Source organism: Erithacus rubecula (assembly GCF_903797595.1).
Source record: "Erithacus rubecula genome assembly, chromosome: 4".
Taxonomy (NCBI): Eukaryota; Metazoa; Chordata; class Aves; order Passeriformes; family Muscicapidae; genus Erithacus; species Erithacus rubecula.
The window spans coordinates 5,505,791-5,524,076 of record NC_136686.1 but is presented as its reverse complement, the minus strand read 5'-3'; the positions used below and the strand labels follow the sequence as shown (position 1 = coordinate 5,524,076).

Genomic DNA, 18,286 nt, shown 5'->3' with positions numbered 1-18,286 from the left:
AAAGTGCATAGATGGAAACCTTTTTGCTGCTTTTATCACAGCAGGAGATCAGGAGACAGAGCCCTGCATTTGATCAAGCGACAGCAAAAGGCACTTTTTAGAAGACAAGAAATTCCATTTAAGGACAACAACACTCTGGCTGCCAGGGTGAGTGAGCACTGCTACAGTCTGGCCTCCACACTGGTGCACCTTCAGAATCCAACTACCTCTGGTCCTGAGCAGCCTGCTCTGCTTGGCCCAGCAGCAGAGCTGGATACTGTCCAAAGGTATCTCCTAGCCACAGCTCTACACTAATTTTGACTGTCCTATTCTTGACATACAGGACAATGCTTAATTTTTCACATGTCTAGAAAAAAGGCAACTTCATGAGAAGCTTCTTAAGTATGGATGTCTTAATCCAGGTAACTTTAGCTTGTGCTTTCCTCAGTGGATATGACTGTAAAATAAGCCAGTCTGTAGATATTCCAGACACTGCACTTCAAGAAAATAATCTATTTCTTGCAATTCACTTTTCAGGCTCAGTGAAGAAAACTGTGTTGTGTGTGTTGTATGCTTTAAGTCAAGGACCTAGTAATAAACTGTAAGGCACAATAAAACAAAAGGAGCATCTCACAAATTTTACAGACAGACAAAATAATCCTGAGTGCAGCCAAGTTATGTGACTGCTGAAGGAGCCAGACTGCAAAGTGGAAAATCCCATCAGAGCCAAGCAAGGAGAAAGCCAACTAAGACTGGCTACTTTCCACCACCAAATGTCAGGTGAGAGCTGGAGGGATCCATTTTCATAGATCCCCATTCAAATTCGAGTGACAATTAGTCCTGGTAAGCTGGAACCTACAGCCAAATCACAGGGGCAGCCAGATGACTCTGTCCTGATGAATGGCCTGACAGGAGGGCTGGGGAAGCCCTCTCTGCCAAGGCACACAGGGGTAATTTATATGGTGCTTGATACTGTCCTAGCTGCCCCAGTGAGAGGGGAAATTGTTCTGGGGGTGTTCTAGAGACGATATATGCCTTGGGAAGGAATTTCCAAAGGATTATCTTGATTTGGCTCTGGTTGCAGCTAAAATTTATCTCAGCATGGAAGCAGAGTCGCCTGTCCCAGACAAACTGGTGACGTGTTACAGAAAAGGAAGTCTGCAGAGCTGACAAAACCTGTGTGTTTCCAAGGCTGAGGGAGTCTTTACAGAGTTCAGGCTAATAACTGAGATACAGAAGAAAACCCAAGGAGAAATTACACAGGAGAACATTAAATTACTGTCTACGACTGGGAGTCTGACATTTCTGTGGGAGATAGCAAAGGAAACCAAGTAAAAGGGATATTGGAAGAAAAGTGAAGAACGAAACTATCACTTTATTTCTAAACATGTATCAATTAATCATGACTAGAAAACGACTATGCTAGCAAAATTGTTTCTCAAAAAACCTGCAGGCAGAAAATGAGATATGGAAGCAATTGATAAACCAATTACTGTTAAACAAAAAACTGCCACTAAACCAGTAAAGAAACATTTAGAGAAACATTTAACAGTTTAACATCAACTACAAGATTTGAGAAACAAACTGACTTTCTATAATTTTAAAATGAAAACTTAAAAGGTAATTGGTACCTATAAATAAACACATGCTAGCATTTTGTTCAATCCTCTTAAAGTATAAAATGAAAAAGTACCAGTCTTCCACTCCATCAGATGTAAGTAGATGGAAATTATGTTTAGAAGTTTAACATTTAGATAAATAAACATTAAGTTCAGAGAAATTGACTTTGTGCTTACAGAGAGAATACCTTGTTGACATTCTTAAGCCTAATTTGCTTTTTATTAGAAAATTATTATTTTTAAATTGAGTCAGACTGCTAATACAATCTAGCACAACTGCTGGCACACTGAAAAATGCAGAAGCTCGCCTAACTATTAATTTTAGGTAAAACATAGGTTTTAATGCCTGAACTTAAATAGTATGTAGAGCCAATTATAACATTTTAGCAAACAGTAGGTATCAGCATAGGAAATATTGATGGGATGCGGTTGAGGCTTATTCAAGATGTCTTAATTACTGAGAAATATCTGATAAGACTTTTCTGTGGCAGAGCCTGGAAGATTTTATTTTTCTTTTCTATTCAGCAATGGACTAAGTGTACAGACTTCCAAGTTATCCTTTCATGAGCAGTGAGTTATGTGGCATGCAGGAGTCAGACGAGACCCTGAAGGATCTATTCTTTGATCTATACTATTCCCAATATTGTTAAAGATACTAATAATGAGTATAATTTCAATGAACATCATTAGCCAACCAATTATATTGCACTGCTTTTATATTTTCTTCGGTACTCAAAATACTGACAGTTTAGCATCTTCCTTAGTCCAAGGTGTATTTGCAACAATCAATGGCAGCGTGATTATTATTACTTAGAGAATAAATTTTTACTGAAGGAAAGGTTATTGATTCCAAAATGTTTCTTTTCTGTCTTTTCAGCCTCAGGTGAAGAATCCAAGGTTACAAGTTTACACTGCAAGATTATCCCGTTTGCACATTGCATTTTTTGCTCTGCTGGTACCCAGTGCTCCCCCCCTCCCCTGGGTTTGGCTTCACAAAAAAAGCTTCACCCCACTTCCCACCTGGCAGTACTCACCAATAGCCTGAGCAAGGGCTATTACAACTTCCTGGCATGTTGTGACCTCGGTGACCCCACACACGATTCTCTGCACTCCATCCACCCATACTTTGAGCTCCATGGTTCACCAGATCATCCAAGAGCCATGAATGCAAATCAGTCAAGTCATTCTTGCAGTTGCACCAGAGACAATGCAGCTGACTTCCTGCAGCAGCTGGAAGAGAGAAAAATCCTGGTGTTTAGAGCAAGGAATCACAAATGCAAAAAGTTGACATTTCACCTTGACATCTATCAGGTAGGAGAGCCTCTTTTCTTTAAAAACAACAGCAGGAACCACACATCTGCACATTTTAGGGACTGAGTGGCTGGCAAGTGCCCAGCAGAAAAGGATAAGGGATGCTGGTCAACAGTAGCTGGATATGAGCCAGCTGTGCCCAGGTGGGCAGGAAGGTCAATGGCACCAGGTGTGGCCAGCAGGACCAAGGCTGGGACTGTCCATCCCCCTGTCCTGGGCACTGCTGAGGCCTCACCTCAAATGTGTGTCGAGTTCTGGGCTCCTCACTTCATGGAGAGGCTGGAGCATGTCCAGGGAAGGGACCAGAGCTGGGGAAGGGGCTGCAGCACAAGTCTGATGAGGAGCAGCTGAGGGAGCTGGGAAAGGAGCTCAGCCTGGAGAAAAGCAGGCTCAGGGGAACTTTCTGGGTCTACACTACTTCCTGACAGGAGGGGAGAGCTGGGCAGGTTGGGCTCTGCTCCCAGGGAACAGCCTCAAGGTGTGCCAGCAGAGACTCAGGTTGGATACCTGGAGGAATTTCATCATGAAAGGTTTGTCAGGCATTGGAAGGGGCTGCCCAGGCAGGTTTGTCCCCATCCCTGGAGGTGTTCAAGGAAGTGGCACTCAGTGCTCTGGGCTGGGTGACAAAGTGGGGACTGGGCAGGTTGGATTTGGTGTTCTTGTCCAGCCTCAATAATTCTATTATTCTATTCTAGGATCCCATGCTTTAACCATGTCTATCTCTTCTGTAGACTTACCCAAAGTTTCAGTACAGTTTATTGCCTAAAATTTTATGAGTTGTTACAGAAAGAGCACCCAGAGAAATAGCACTAAATAAACAACTCCAGAATAAACTCAAACTTTCCAGTAACAGGTGCCCCTATTCCTCTATATGCTGCCTGAATGTTTCCAGGGACTAGTAAAGATGCTTGCAGTGTTTGTCCAATAACTTCTAGCAGGTGGAGCTGTAGAAAAATAAGGGGTAAACATTTTTAATTACATCCATCCATGACAGTCCAACTATTGTGTCCCTGCAAAAGCAGCTGAAGGTTCCTATTCCCAACAAACCTGTGTATTCTGTACCAGAACCCAGCAAGCAAACTAAGCAGACATTGCTTCTCTCTCCCTCTAAAACAGGGGGATGCATCAGGGAAGGTGTTGTAGGGATGGTTTAACCCCTGCCAGCACTGTGCTGTCTTTTCCTAGGTTTTACCATAGGTACTGCAATGATACTACACAAAAAAATTCATAGTAAACAAAACAAAACTTGTTGTCTTCAAAAATACAATGTTCCCTCAAAAATGAAACAAAAAACCAAACCACCAATAATGATGTTTAAGTCTCAAAAACCCCCTGGAGACTAACAAGAAAGCAAACACCCCAAAACCTACCAACAAAAAATCCAAAATCAAATAAAGAAAACCTAATGAGACAATTGGGCTGCTTAAGCAGATAGAGGGAAAATAAACTCTGATAACACGATAAAAGAAGCTTATGTACTCAGGTAATCCCATATGGATAAAGTGATAAAACTAAAGACAATATTTTTGACAAATTAAGTACCAGGAAAATGGATAACACAGGGATGAAGTAAAAGAAATCTGAAAATTATTTAGCAGAGATGAGTGAAGAAGGCAGGGTAGGGCTACATAAGAAAGGTGGAATCTGATGATGCTGATGGATGGAACAGAACTGCACCATGTCGAGGCAGAAATGGTGCAGAGAACACTACTAACTGCTGTTCACATTTATAATCTAACCAGAGCTGCATTCTCCTGGGGATGTGAACATCTCTTTCTGCATCTACAAGATGCACCACTGCAGCCTCCAGGTGAGAGAGGCAAAGTGGTTTCTCATCTACAACCAAATGGTTCACCCAGCAGATGACAAATACTGACACATGATGCAGAGGACACCAGGAAGATCCTCACCTGACAGGCTGGGGCAGCAACAACCTCTGAGCCTGTTAGAGCCACGGGGGCCCACCACACCAACAGGATGAGCTTTAGCAGAAGAGCACCAAGCAGTAAAGTCAGGCCAGCAAACAGCCCCAAAATCCCTGCCCAAACCTACCTGTTCATAAGTAGATGCAAAATCTGTGAGTAAAAGCAGATCTCAAATAGACTTGCACGCTCAATAGAAAAGTGATTGCTTTTAGGAATATCAATGTATACAGAAAGTGTCTTTTGAGACATGAACAATCATCTGAAAACCCAAAGAGGTTTTGATAAACATTTTCCCACATAAAGCAAGGTAATACAAAGAAAACTTCTATCTCCACAAGCATTAACCATGTACAAACATAGAAACACTTCAGTCAGGTTAACACCATTTTAATGTACCAATAAACTAAGTAGAAGAAAATCTTTTACCAGCCTGTAACATAGCAGTGACTGAGAAAACACCTCACAGGCCTCATCAGTGACCTCTGCTATTTATTCTTGGACCAGTTGTCTTCACAAATAAACAGACCTCACATTCCAAGCCCAGCTGTAAGGAACTTTATTAATTAACTTAATAACTTGCTGAGGGTTGAACAGTTCAGATTTCCTGGCACTGACCAAGCCATCTCTCCATGTGACAACGCACACGTCAGCAAAGCATCCGACAGCTCTAATTGTTTTTCTGTCTGTCAACATCCAAACTATTATCTCAATTTAGCAAGCCAGCAAACGCATTTTTTCCCCCAGTCAGCACACAATGTACAGTCCTGTGCTCAGTGCTGATCAGGTTTGTCCATTTGTTTTCCTACTGTCCATCTTTAAAAAAAGCAAAAACTAAAGAGAAGCATCATATAATAAGGAAATATTTGCTGACACTTCCAAGTTGGAAGAAAGCATTCACTAAAGCTGCAAATGATCTGAACAAAGTGCCTTTGAATCAGTTCAAGCTCAGGGCAAACATTCCTATTCATTTCTTACAGGACAAATAGTTTTAATAGAATAAATAGGAAAGAATTTGTGGTACGTGCATCCCTCAGACCAACAGGCAGGTCTGAATTAAAGGAGTGTGTTAATAAAAGGGCTGCCCAGGTGGAGTCCCCACCCCTGGAGCTGTTCAAGGAATAACTGGATGTGACACTCACTGCTCTGGTTTAGTTGACAAGGTGGGGATCAATCACAGGTTGGACTCTGATCTCAGAGGTCTTTTCCCCCATGGATTCTGGGATTCCAGATGCCCCATGAGTGCTCACAAGACTCCTTTGGGGATCTGCCACTAACAACATACACTCACATCAGAAACAAGATATCTGGGCTGAAATCACTGTGTCTCATTAGAGCCTCTAAGCAAAGCTCATCTGTAGAAAGTAAAAAAAAAAAAAAAAAAAAAAAAACAAACCAAAGAAAAAAACCCAAAAAACAAAAAACAAAAAAAACAAAACCCAAACCAGATCTAGGACTGTTTTGGGTTCTAAGATTATACAGTGAAAGTTTACAGAGAAGTCTGAAAAACAGAAAATTTTCTGGCTACATGCTTATCTCTGCTTCCCAAATATAACTCTGTAACACTTTTTTATTAGCCTTTGGGTTTCCTTCATAGGTATTCAGTTCTTTATTTGCTGTTAGTTAACTTTCATACCAGTAAAAGCTGATTTGCCTCCCCACTGAGGGTCATCTGGCAGCCCCAAATATATTTTTTGACCTGAAATCTGTGCCCAGAATGCACATTGTGCTTTTATGTTAGAGGAGGCAAAATAAGCTTTACCTCTAATACTATGCAAATTTGTTTCTGAAGCCAATGGAAGGGTTGAGGAGAGGAGGAAAAAAAAAAAATCCTCACTTCAGGTTTCTCAATCCCTTAAGTTCAAAACCAGTTCACCTTATGCATAACTTATTTCAGCAATGACTGGGAATAGGAATGCAAAACTAATTTACTGGGAGGCACACAAGCCAAAGCACGCCTGTGATCACAGCTTTTCCCCAGTTTGTCAGCCATCAGCTCCATAGCCACACATAGTTCTGCCTGGAACCAAGCACTGGAAATCTGGCATTCCACAGCTACTTCCTTCCCCCACTTCTCCATTACCTTTTGCCTGAAGCCTCCTCAATTACCTTGTTTACCATGCTTTAAGCATTTTCCCTAAATTCCCCTTTTATCCTAATTGGCTGATGGTATCTTACTCTTTCAGATATTTGTTCAGTTTTTAAGCATAAAGAAAATCCAACATATATATATATATAAATATATATACACACACATATATAAATGCTACTATTTAGCTACCTCTCTACAACTTGTTTCCAAAACATAGAAAAGGCTGACGTTTCACAAAAGACAAGCAGATCAGACTCCAACATTTAAGAAGAAAGAATATTCCAAGCAGATGTTTGCAAGATGTTTGCTTGACATAAGTTTTAAGCCACAAGGAAACCTGAGAACTAAAATTGAGATGCTGATTTCACCTCATTTCTACCTTATAGAAGGTTCACACTGCCTGAAAGCATCATGCACCTCAAATCAGGGCTAAAATCCTGCTGCAGCAGAATTTCGACCAACCAGTTAAGTGACTTTCTGCAGCCCCAGCAAGTCACCAGCATGTGGTTTACTATACTTGAAAGTCAGGGTGCTTTCATTTGTAATTAGCAATAACCAAATATAATTTGGAGTTGGGCATTTAGCCTTTATTTTCCATTCCCTGTGCACTATGGCCAAGTTATGTTCCTTGTTTTTCCCTACTATGACACCAGGTAGGGCCCTGGACAAACAGCTTGTTCCAACCGTGCTGTAAGCCATTACTAAAGAATAATTAGTCAGTGCTAGTCAGGCTTGATTGGAAAATACCAAACAAACAGGCACAAAGAAGCCAGTCCAGCTATCCAGAAAGAGTTTATAAACCACCCAGAAAAGCATCAACAGGGATGCAATTGGAAGGTCTTCCTCACCAGAAGAATTCTGGTACAGAGCCAAGTAACATGTTCCAAATGAAGTTAACTACAAAAACAAAATTGGCTATGGGAAAAAGCTTCCTAGTATTTACCAAAAAGCCTCCTCCCTTAGACTGATGCAGAAGAAGTATCCTACAAGATATGCAGCCTCCCATCAGTAAATGGGCAATAATATTTCATGGCAAGGTCAAGTAAAAAAATAACAAGTGAGTCTTCTGCAGGCAAAACTTTAACCCAAAAGGAACAGGTTATGGGATTGAAATCAGCCATGACTTAGTTTTTTTCTGACTGAAAAGTGTTAACACAGAGGTAGCATCCAGTGTTTTGGGTTTTTTCTGTGGAACTCACCCTTGTGGAGATCATTCTTTTGCTATTCTGGAAGAATGCTCTGTGATAATAAGCACTGCTTGAAACAAATAAACCAGAGGCCCCACAACCATGAAGATGACAGTGTTGAGAACCAACTTGAAAGATTAAGACCAAGGAATTTTCCTCTGTGAGACTGGCCAAAAGATGGTCTGACATCTGTGTAAAACAGGCCAAAAAATCCTGATATCCCCAAAAGTGATACCTAAACACACACACACACTCCCTCACCTGAGAGGACAGCACAGCACCAACACAAGAGCTTGTACAAGCACTGATGAGCAGACAGTTGTTACTGGCAATCAAGGCTGCACAAAATCGTGCCTCTGGATAACCCAAAACTCCCCAAGCTGCAGTTTCCCAGACAAATTACCAGTTGACTTCCATCCAGGAACTCTCAGCAGCCTAGAACGGGAACTGCTGCTTGCACTGCAATTTCTCCTGCTGCAATACAGCTAACAATTTGGTGGGAAAAAATGAGGGAAAGAAACACTGTTCTGAAGCACAGAATGCTACAACTGGTATTTTGCCTAATTACAGAACATTCCCAACCTCTCCCTGAGCTACAATCTCTCCTTGAGCTGCAATCTCTACAGCACAGAAAAAAACTAATTGTCTCTTCTTTTTGTATTGGTGAGAATTAGGCAGAAGGAATTAAATTGTTTTCTTTCAGGAGTGGAGGAGTGATAGGAGGAGGTAAAGCATTCATCCACACTTCTTGTCAGCTCTTGCAAAGATAGATTTTGTTGATGGCAACTATTCAGTTATTACCTGAAATAATTCTTCCACCTAGAAAATTTTATTTTTATCTTCAGTATTTTAATTCTAAGACCGATTTCTGACTTCAGCAAGGGTGCTATGCCTTTAGGACATCTTCCTGCACAGTGTTTTAATATAAATCACATGTGACAATCTGAAGAAACCACTTAAAGATTTAACTGCAGCACAAAACATTCATCCAGCTTGGGATACAAGTGATGACATCAATACAAACCTTCACAATTATGAATTCTGTCAAAAATTCTCATGGCTTTCCTAGAAAAGTGAGCTCCAAGCAGCTGTCACAAACACAGATTGATGGCTGGAGTGATAGTGCTCCTGTCACAGTCTGTAATACTTTGTATTACCAGGCTTGACCCAACTGTGCTGCAAAACATTTCCAAAACCCCACAAAATATTGGAGAGGAAACAAGTCAGCAGGTGAGCCAAGGAAACAGATGGCTACTAAAGTTCATTTATATTTGGTCACTGTTGGCAGCATAACCTTGCATTTTTAACACTAAGTTTCACACTCTTGCATCTGAATTAATTCAACAGGAGCAACAACTCTGAAATTAATACTCTCCTTTCTCTAAGATTAGATATAAAAAGGATCTGAACTCCACATAAGCTTGTGGCACAAAAACTCAAGGGTGTTTTGTACATAGTGACAGCACTCAAGTCAGAGTTTCAAGGATCCTTGCTTCTATTAGATTTCAAACAGAGGGTTTCTAAAGCAGAAATCTAAAAGTTTTAAACTTCAGAGCATTATATTTAGGATATGTACCAGCAAATCAAAATAATATCTGATGCAGCACTTCTTTCCACTTGAGACAGGATTTACTGTGATACAAGCGTGAATTCAATTCAAGCAGGTTTACTCACTAAATCCCAACCCTGAAACTGTTTCAGGATTAGAACTGAAGTATCACCTTCATTTTACATTAAGCACTCCTTTTCATCATTCTCTAGTTTGGCTACAAACAAAATTGTCAGCATGAAACATCACAATCCTAGAGAGGCATGATTGAGTGGATTCATCCCAGACAGCCTCACTGGTGACCAACCACTGTTCTAGGAAGGGCTGGATCATGGAATTACACAATGGTTTGAGCTGGAAGGGACCTTTAAGCCTATCCATTTCTCACCCCTGCCATGGACAGGTACATCTGTCACTATCCCAGCTTGCTCAGGGTCCCATCCAGCCTGGCCTTGGACACTGGGATGGGGTAACCACAGCCTCACAGGGAACAACTTCCTCCTCATATCCAATCTAACCCTGTTCTCTATCAGTGTGAAGCCATTCTCCCTTGTCCTGTCACTCCAGGCCCTTGTCAAGAGTCTCTCTCCATCTTTCCTGTGGCTCCCTTCAGGCACTGCAAGGCCACAGTGAGGTCACCCCAAAGCTTCCTCTCTCCAGGCTGAACAATCCCAGTTCCCTCAGCCTTTCCTCCCAGCAGAGCTGCTCCACCCCTCTCATCCCTTGGTGTCCCTTGTTTGGACTGGCTCCAGCAGGATAGCTGGTGGAAGCACAGCAGAGGTTCAGACAGCAGCTGGGAAAGATTTATTCTGTGGCAGAGGAATATCCTTTTCCAGATACGTTAGCCAAGGAGCCTGCACTGCATATAAATGCTGTGACAAACAGCTCAAAAAAAGACATGTGCATTAAATAAACATCTCCTGATTCATCATCTCAGTCAACAGGCAGACATTTACTGCACTGTAATGTCTCCCAAAACCGTGTAAGTATTTGTTCCTCATTAGCAGCAAATATATAGTGCATTTGAGAAAACAGCTTTATTACACACCACTTTATTAATAAACAGCAGCATTAGGTGCAAGTCACATCCATACATCTCTAATGTGCTCTAAGTAGTGTGTGGGAGTGAAAGAAAACAAAGAGCAGAGAAATAAGCAAGCTGGCTCATTGCAGGGGAAATATTTATACAAAAGCTACAGAACACACACCTTACTTCAAAGTTGCCTTAGACCTCGAGATGCCCTGGCTTCAAAGGAGACACAATAGGTCATTCTCCAAACTGGTTCCAAGGAAGACAGCTCCACCCATTCAACTTTTCCCCTCTCTCCTCACAGCTTGTCCACAAACACTCACACCCAGCTGAGGGCTGAAGGCACTGGTGTGTAATTGCCAATATTTACACTAATGAGGCAGTGAGCTCATCTGCTCCCTTTTGGCAAGACCTACATTAACTCTTGGTTTTGTAGGGCTGAACTGCTCTTTATACCTCCTGTCAAGCCCACATGCAGCATTTGCTTTGTCATTTGACTACAGCCACCCTGAGTCTCAGCTGTCAGACAGGTGTCCCCTGCACCTCAAATGTGTGCTGAGGGCAAATTTCAGGAAAAAACCCAAATATACAAGCAACTTGTTACACTTCCCACATTTCAAGACATAGACCAAAACACACCACCGTCTTCCTCTATATTGTGGTGAGCCTTGCATTCAAATGAGTCCATTCCTCACCTTCCAAGTTTGCACTGAAGGATGCAGAAAACAAAATACATCCTACAACTGAAATCTAATTAAATTTGAATTAACTAAAGTTTTAAGCCAGTTATGCACATAGTTTAAAGCCACAGTATGAATGACTACCAAAATCTCACTGCAATGAAATGATATTTCTGATACAAACAAGGTGAGGCACTTTCAACTTAATCAACCTAACTGTTCCAAAAAATTGTAATCTGAAAGCTTTATTCAGTGAGCAGCTACATTATTCATTAAACATTACCTAAGAAATTTCAAGTTGCTTTCCTGGAAACCTAGAGAAGTCTGCAAGACAGAACAGAACTTATTGCTATGAGGAGTCTTTAAACAGTTAAGCAAGATGAATGAGTGGGGGGAGCTCATCACTTTCTAAAATTTACACTTGGCTGTGCTTACTTCCATATTTCCCCAGGCACAAAAGAACTTCTTTGCTTCTTCTTTTCTCTATTTATAGGACTCAGCTGGATCACTTAAGTATTTCCCCTCTCTTGACAATTGTGAGCTTAGCTAATTTTATTAGAGCAAAATCTGAGGTAATCATAACACACCACAATAGCTTATGGGCTGAAATACTCAAAGTGCATTACTTAATTCACAATCACAGAATGGGTTGGGCTGGGAAAAGTCCATCTCATTCCCATCCCCCTGCCATGGGCAGGGACACCTTCCACTATCCCAGGCTGCTCAGAGCCCCATCCAATTTGGCCTTGGACACTGCCAGGGATGGGGCAGTCACAGCTTCCTTGGGTAACCTGTGCCAGGGCCTCACCAGGAATAATTTCTTCCATATATCTCTCCTAATTTTGCCCTCTCTCAGTTTGAAATTCCAGTGATTTTCAGTCTGAATTCCTATAGTTCTGTGGCAGTGCCACAGGCAGCTCCAAGATACACCTATACGACTTCAGCCAACTGGCCACACTGCACAGAATGGCTGCAGAACTGAATTCCACTTCAGGAGGTGAGGATGCTCCATTCAGCTATAATTTTAGGCAAACTGTTACAAACTTCATACTTGTAAAGTAAGTATACTTTCTAAATTTTGCTGAAACCCACCTAAACCCCAAAACTCAGTGGGAGGAACGAGAAGTACAGATACAAACATGCTAATAAAAACACTTCCCTTGGAAATCTTAAAAAGATCACAAATTGCATTCACAGAAAGGACCAGCAAAGAGCTCTTCAGGAAAAACATGCTTCTCTGCCAAAAAACTGACAGCAATTAACAGAAGTCACAGCCAGCAATGCCAATGGAAAATAGATGTCAGGTTAAATTCAATATAGCAAAGGGGGAAAAAAGTTCTCATTTTCCTGGTCCTGCCTTCTTTCTTTGAGGCAACAATTGTTAAAGCAGCAGAACTTTCCATGTATTGACTTCCCTCTGAATTTTCAGACAGCATTTACATTTTGCGCTTTCTGAGAGAGAACCTCTTACTGCTGGCCATGCAGTCACAGCCTTTCATCACAGCTCCTAATGGTTACATCTTCCTCCTCACGGCACCCTCAGCAAGCCCATCATGTCCATTTGCCCAGCACAGTGATGTCAGGACAGATTTCTGGAGTCTGCAGACTTGCCAAAAGCAGCTCTCTCCTTTCTTGGCTTGATCTGCCTATTTTTACTCAGTAGTCCTTCCACACTGATCTCTGCCCTTCTTACTCACTTGTTGCTCAGTCTACCCAGTGAACTCTATGGCTCATTCACCAGAGTCACCTCAGACATGCACATGGAAGTGCAACTCCACCAAGCAAGGGGTTAAATCTCTTTATCCCCCTTCACACTGTCCCTTAACCACTTCTGCAGAGCACCTACCAAAACACAATGGATCACCACGTGAGACCTTACTGCTTTTTGGGATGACTGAGCTTACTCTATTCACCTTTTGGGGAGAGTGCACCTTCTCTTTGGGACTTCTGCCACCTTTCAGAGAGGCCAAGACAAGCACAGTTCTGCTTTAAAGAAGTCTAAAAAGAAAAAAAAAACAACCCCCCCCCCCCAAAAAAAAAAAAAAAAAACAAACTAACAACAAACCAAAAACAAGAGATCTGATTAAGACATTTTTAGTTTCTCCTGGTCTTAGTTAAAAAAAAAAACCCAGTGTCTGTGGATTCTGTTTCTCCACAGAAACAGAGGGAGGCTGTGCAGTCTGGAAAGTCACTGGCAGCACTGAGTAAGTTAATAGACAGGGTTGAGGATTTAGAATTGGGTGAGGGAGTTTAACAAAAAGAGCTCATCAGTTTTCTTTTATTTAAAAAGTGGTTGCTGGGATTTCTAATCTTTACTGATATGCAGCTATGGCAATATACAATACCAGGTAACATCAGTAGGCCAGAAGGCTTATTAAGCACAATTACCTAGCAAGCAATCTAAATCCTGGAAAGAACTCAAGGGGAAGTTCTCACAGAGAGTTTGTGCTAATGTTAAGACAGTAAGTAAAAGAAATTGTGCAAAATTGAAAGCATTAATGATATGCTTTAAATCATAAAAAAACCCCAAAACATAACATTTGAATTAAAAGACAACTAGATGAGTCTCCTCAGACCTAGGAAAGGTTATATTAAAGAAATCTTAAATTATTCTCTATAAAATCCTTATTTATGAAAGCACAAAGCCAGGTTTACAGAGTGAGGTATGCCAGGCATTCACATATCTCTTCCTATTTAGTTATGAATGACCTGAATATTAACTTGCAGGTATTTTTAAGATTTTTGCAATTTGAAAAATGAGATGCATTTGACTTGATTTAGCTGCTATTTTTCCTTCCTCACTCCAAGATAACAAATACTAGAGCATGTTTCCTCAACTACAATTCAAAATGTAAACCTCTATTTCTTTAAAGGCCAGAAAGACTTTTTAAAACATTGTGCAACTATCCTTTATAGGAAGCAGTCTGCAGAACTGCCAAACCTACATGAAACAAAAAGAATAGATTGTATCAGAATGACATGCCCCCAAAAAGCTGAATTTCTTTCCTGCCAGAGAGAGAAATGACTAATGTGCATTGCAATTAGTGTGAAAAACAATACTATCTTTGCAATTCCAGACTGGGAAAAACTACAGTTCAATGTTTACACAGCAGTAAATAAAGTGGGAAAACTTGTGTGTTGGGTAATAAGCACATTTTTCCTCTCAAATGTTTAATGACAGTGAATCATGAAAAACCCATGAGATGAGGTCTTCCACATTTTGCTACTACAAAGATTTGAATATTACAGAATTCCCCAGTGATTGATAAATTAATAAAACTCAAACTAAGTCATTTGAACTTTAAAGTCCACAGAAATTGCATAATTCTGTTTTTTCCACTGTTCTAAAGCAAGAGAGAGGATGCAAACCTTGGCAAAGCCTGATAAATTAATGAAAACAAAAGAGGAAATGATTTGACTGCAACATCCAGGGCTTGGATGCAGCAACCCACATCTCAAGAACCAAATATTTTTGAAGCAGAAAAGCCAGGGACTACTGTCTCTTCATAGAAGTGGCATTTCCACACACCACCCCCCTGTCATTTATTATCAATACTTCTGTCCTTTCCAGACATCCTGTCTCCACTTACATTCCATTTTCAGTTTGCCCTCAGCTGGCAAGCACAAGATGAATCCCAACTCTGAAAAATCACTGGAATAATTTTTTTCCCCCAACTACCACACCACTGTATTTCTTCAGAAATACTTGCAAAGTATTCAGTGCATGGTAATGCATTTCAAATACTTGAAGAACTGCTGCTTCAAATGCAAAGAAACCATTCAGATGTGGATATAAGATCCAAGTTTTATGTAAGGACAGATTTACACAGGACTATAAAGTAAAGGAAAATAAGCCTTAAATGAGAAAGCAAGAAGCTGCATGCAATAAAAATGTGACCAAGTGAGGAAGAAGAAAGAAATGGATGCATATGCCAGGGTATCTTCAATTTCAGCTCTGCTACCCCAGCAGTCTGAACAAGTGCAACTCAGACAGCAAGGAAACAAGAGGCACTTTGTTCAGTGTGCAGTTCTGGAGTGAGGAAGAGAGAAGAGATGAAATGTATCTCTTGTAATGCAAAGAATGCAGCAAAACTCAAGGATCCCAGCGATACCACTGTCAAACAAAACTTGTTTTCTGTAGTGACTCAGTGCTCAGGCAGCAGGAGAAAGGTGTGCACCCATCAGAGCTGAGATGGGCAGGAGAAGCAATGAGAACCTGAGAGGCATCACTTTTCCCTTGAGATCATTCCTTACCTCAACCAGAGCTCAGCAGCATGTCACAGCAAAACTCTCCCTGAGTTTCAAAGAGCACCCAGCAACTTCTCCCACCTATTAATGCCCTTCAGTGGATACTAATCAAAGGTGTAGGGCAGAAAACCACAAGCTCAATGAACAGAGTATTTTCTGATTGATGACCTGGGCCACTCAGATGGAAAAGGAATTGCACTGTTTCCATGGTTCTGGAAGGGAGCACACAGGCTTTTTAGCCCAACCAGCACAGGTATCTGCCCAGCTCTGGTAGGTCAAAGGCATCTCAATCATGACAAACACAGGCCACAAAACAGCTGGAGGATACAAATGAAGTCTCAGTGCTCACAAACCAACAGAGTCTGGTTTTGTTGCTTATCAAGCATCGCAGAAAATGCAACATCACTACACAGAAAAACAAAGTAGCATTCTGCAAGTGAAAGCTTCTAAAGTGGGTCTCAAAACAACAATTTTCGTCAACTGTATTTAAGACTTGGTGCAAGTTAATTCAACCTAAAGCATTGTTAAACCTACTCTGAACTTCAAAAAAAAAAGTTTTGTCTATTTTTGTCTGCTTTTCATATTTAAAGTACTGAAAGAAAAATATTTTCCAAAGTCATTCCTCTGATTTGATGTCCACTTGTGCTGCCAGAGTAAATAAGTTCTGTTCCTTTTCTTCATTATATTATTTATTGATTAACACTGAATAAAAATAGACTGATTTTGTTTTCCTTTAAAGTACAAAAATCTAAAGAAGTTTTAATAAAACACATACTACAAACTGACCTAGTCTTGTGCCCCAAAACAGACATCAAAACAAAGCCATGTAACAAGAACAAATTACATTAATGATGCTTAAGACAAAAAACCAAACTGGTTTATTCAAAAGGAGTCAAGGTAAATAAGTCACTCTCCACATATAAGGATGGGGAGGCACCATCCTGATGAATTTCCAGCAGGCAAATACCTTCTGCTCTCATACAATAAAATCATTCAGAGACAGTAACGCACATGACTTGTTTCAAAGTGACAAATAAAGGAGTGACACTGCAGTCACCTGGCAGCCAGCCACGAACTTGCTCCACTGAAAGGAATTTATTCAGAATAGAGTCAACAACTAATTCTTAAATATTTTAACTTGGCAGAAGAAAACCTGGCTCAACAGCACTACATTCCAAGTTTCCTGGAGTTCCAGGTTAACATACATATGTATATGTGCTCTGGATAAATGGCACCTGGGAAAAATAAGAGACCAGTGCCTGTCTAAATTCTGTGTGCTGGTTTAGCCAAGAGTGTCCCCACGGCTGGTACCAGCCCCCCACACAAACCATCAACCCCTTTAGCAAAATGATCTTAGCTGAAGGCAGCAATTAACACTCTGGAAATGTTTACTTTAGAAACAATCCACGGATGTTCATTAAAGAGACACTAAGGTGCCTAGAACTGCTGAAAGTGCTTTAATGAATAACCCAAAACACCTCTCAAGTATGAGGCAATTTAAGACAAGTCTGAAGCCAGACTCCAGCCAACACAGCATTTTGGGTACTATACATATGGAGAAATGCATCCACACACATGTACCAAAGCTCCTCTTCACCACAGAGAATGCATTTTACATATGTGTATTGATATTTCTACTAGTTACACACTATATTAAGGGTAATGGAAGTATCCATCCAGTGCTGTTTTCCTTCAGCTTTTCCTGTAGTCAGATAAAGATGTTGTACTTTTATCCTTATCTGTACCTCTGATACACAGAGCATGAGACAAGCTGTCATTGTGGCCAACCAACAAAGCATTTTAATTTATTTAGCTCTGCTGGCCCTCAGCTGCTTCAGTTATCAACAGAATACTGCTATAAATACTGCATGTGCAATGGAAGGAGTAGTAAAATGGCAATATATACCCAGAAATGGAAAAGGTGGGGTGACTGCTATGGAAGTCTATTGCTGAGAAGCTGATGTGTGCACAAAAGACAAATCAGCTTTAAACAAGGCCTGTAAATGTTGACAAACCAGAGAAGCCACAGTCTCAGCTTTTCACACTTGCTTCACCAGCCTCATCTACATCATAAAACAGGGATCTCAAAAAATCCAACCAATATGAAAAATAAACCAACGCATAATCTGAAAGTGTTTTAGTTGAATTTCTAATATTTTTTCCTGTATCAAGGATTCATCATGTGGTCAGGAAAAATGCTACCTGCTACTGTTTACTTTTCCTGACAACTTTTTTTTGATTTTAGGCAGTGTCTGACTGGCCAAGCTGGGGACAGCTCCTTACGGTGAACACAGAATCATTAAGGCTGGAAAAGATCTCCAATACCACAGAGTCCAACCTTTGACCAAATACCACATTGTCAACCAAAGCAAAGAAGAAGCATCAGTTGTTTCTTGATGGTGACCCCTCCCTGGGCAGCCCATTCCAGTGCTTGACAAGCCTTTCAGGAAAGAAATTATTTCTCAAATGATCATCTGCCCAGGATCATCTGATAATCAGAGAAGCCAAGGACAAAAGCCTCCTCTCATTCCACAGCCCTCAGGACAGGTTAGCTATGGGCCTCCCTCTTACACACCATCACAGGAGAGACAAACTCAGCAGGGCCAGGGCAGGTCTGCACAGAACACAAATGTTTAGAGAAAACACTGCACAGAGCAGGGGATCTGGCA

The 18,286-nt window shown here is 40.9% G+C and overlaps 1 protein-coding gene across 4 annotated transcripts in view; it reads right to left on the bottom strand.

The window, feature by feature from the left end:
• Positions 1-18,286, bottom strand: part of RASSF8 (Ras association domain family member 8) — a 77,149-nt gene that overhangs the window by 23,582 nt on the left and 35,281 nt on the right. For all 4 annotated transcript variants that reach the window (XR_013774044.1, XR_013774045.1, XM_079304247.1 and 1 more), the window contains exon 3: positions 2,633-2,828. Coding sequence is in view for 2 of the 4 variants with exons in the window: in XM_079304247.1 (XP_079160373.1) it covers positions 2,633-2,735 (103 nt within the window). In the remaining 2 variants the exon portion in view is untranslated. The remainder of the gene's footprint in view (positions 1-2,632; positions 2,829-18,286) is intronic.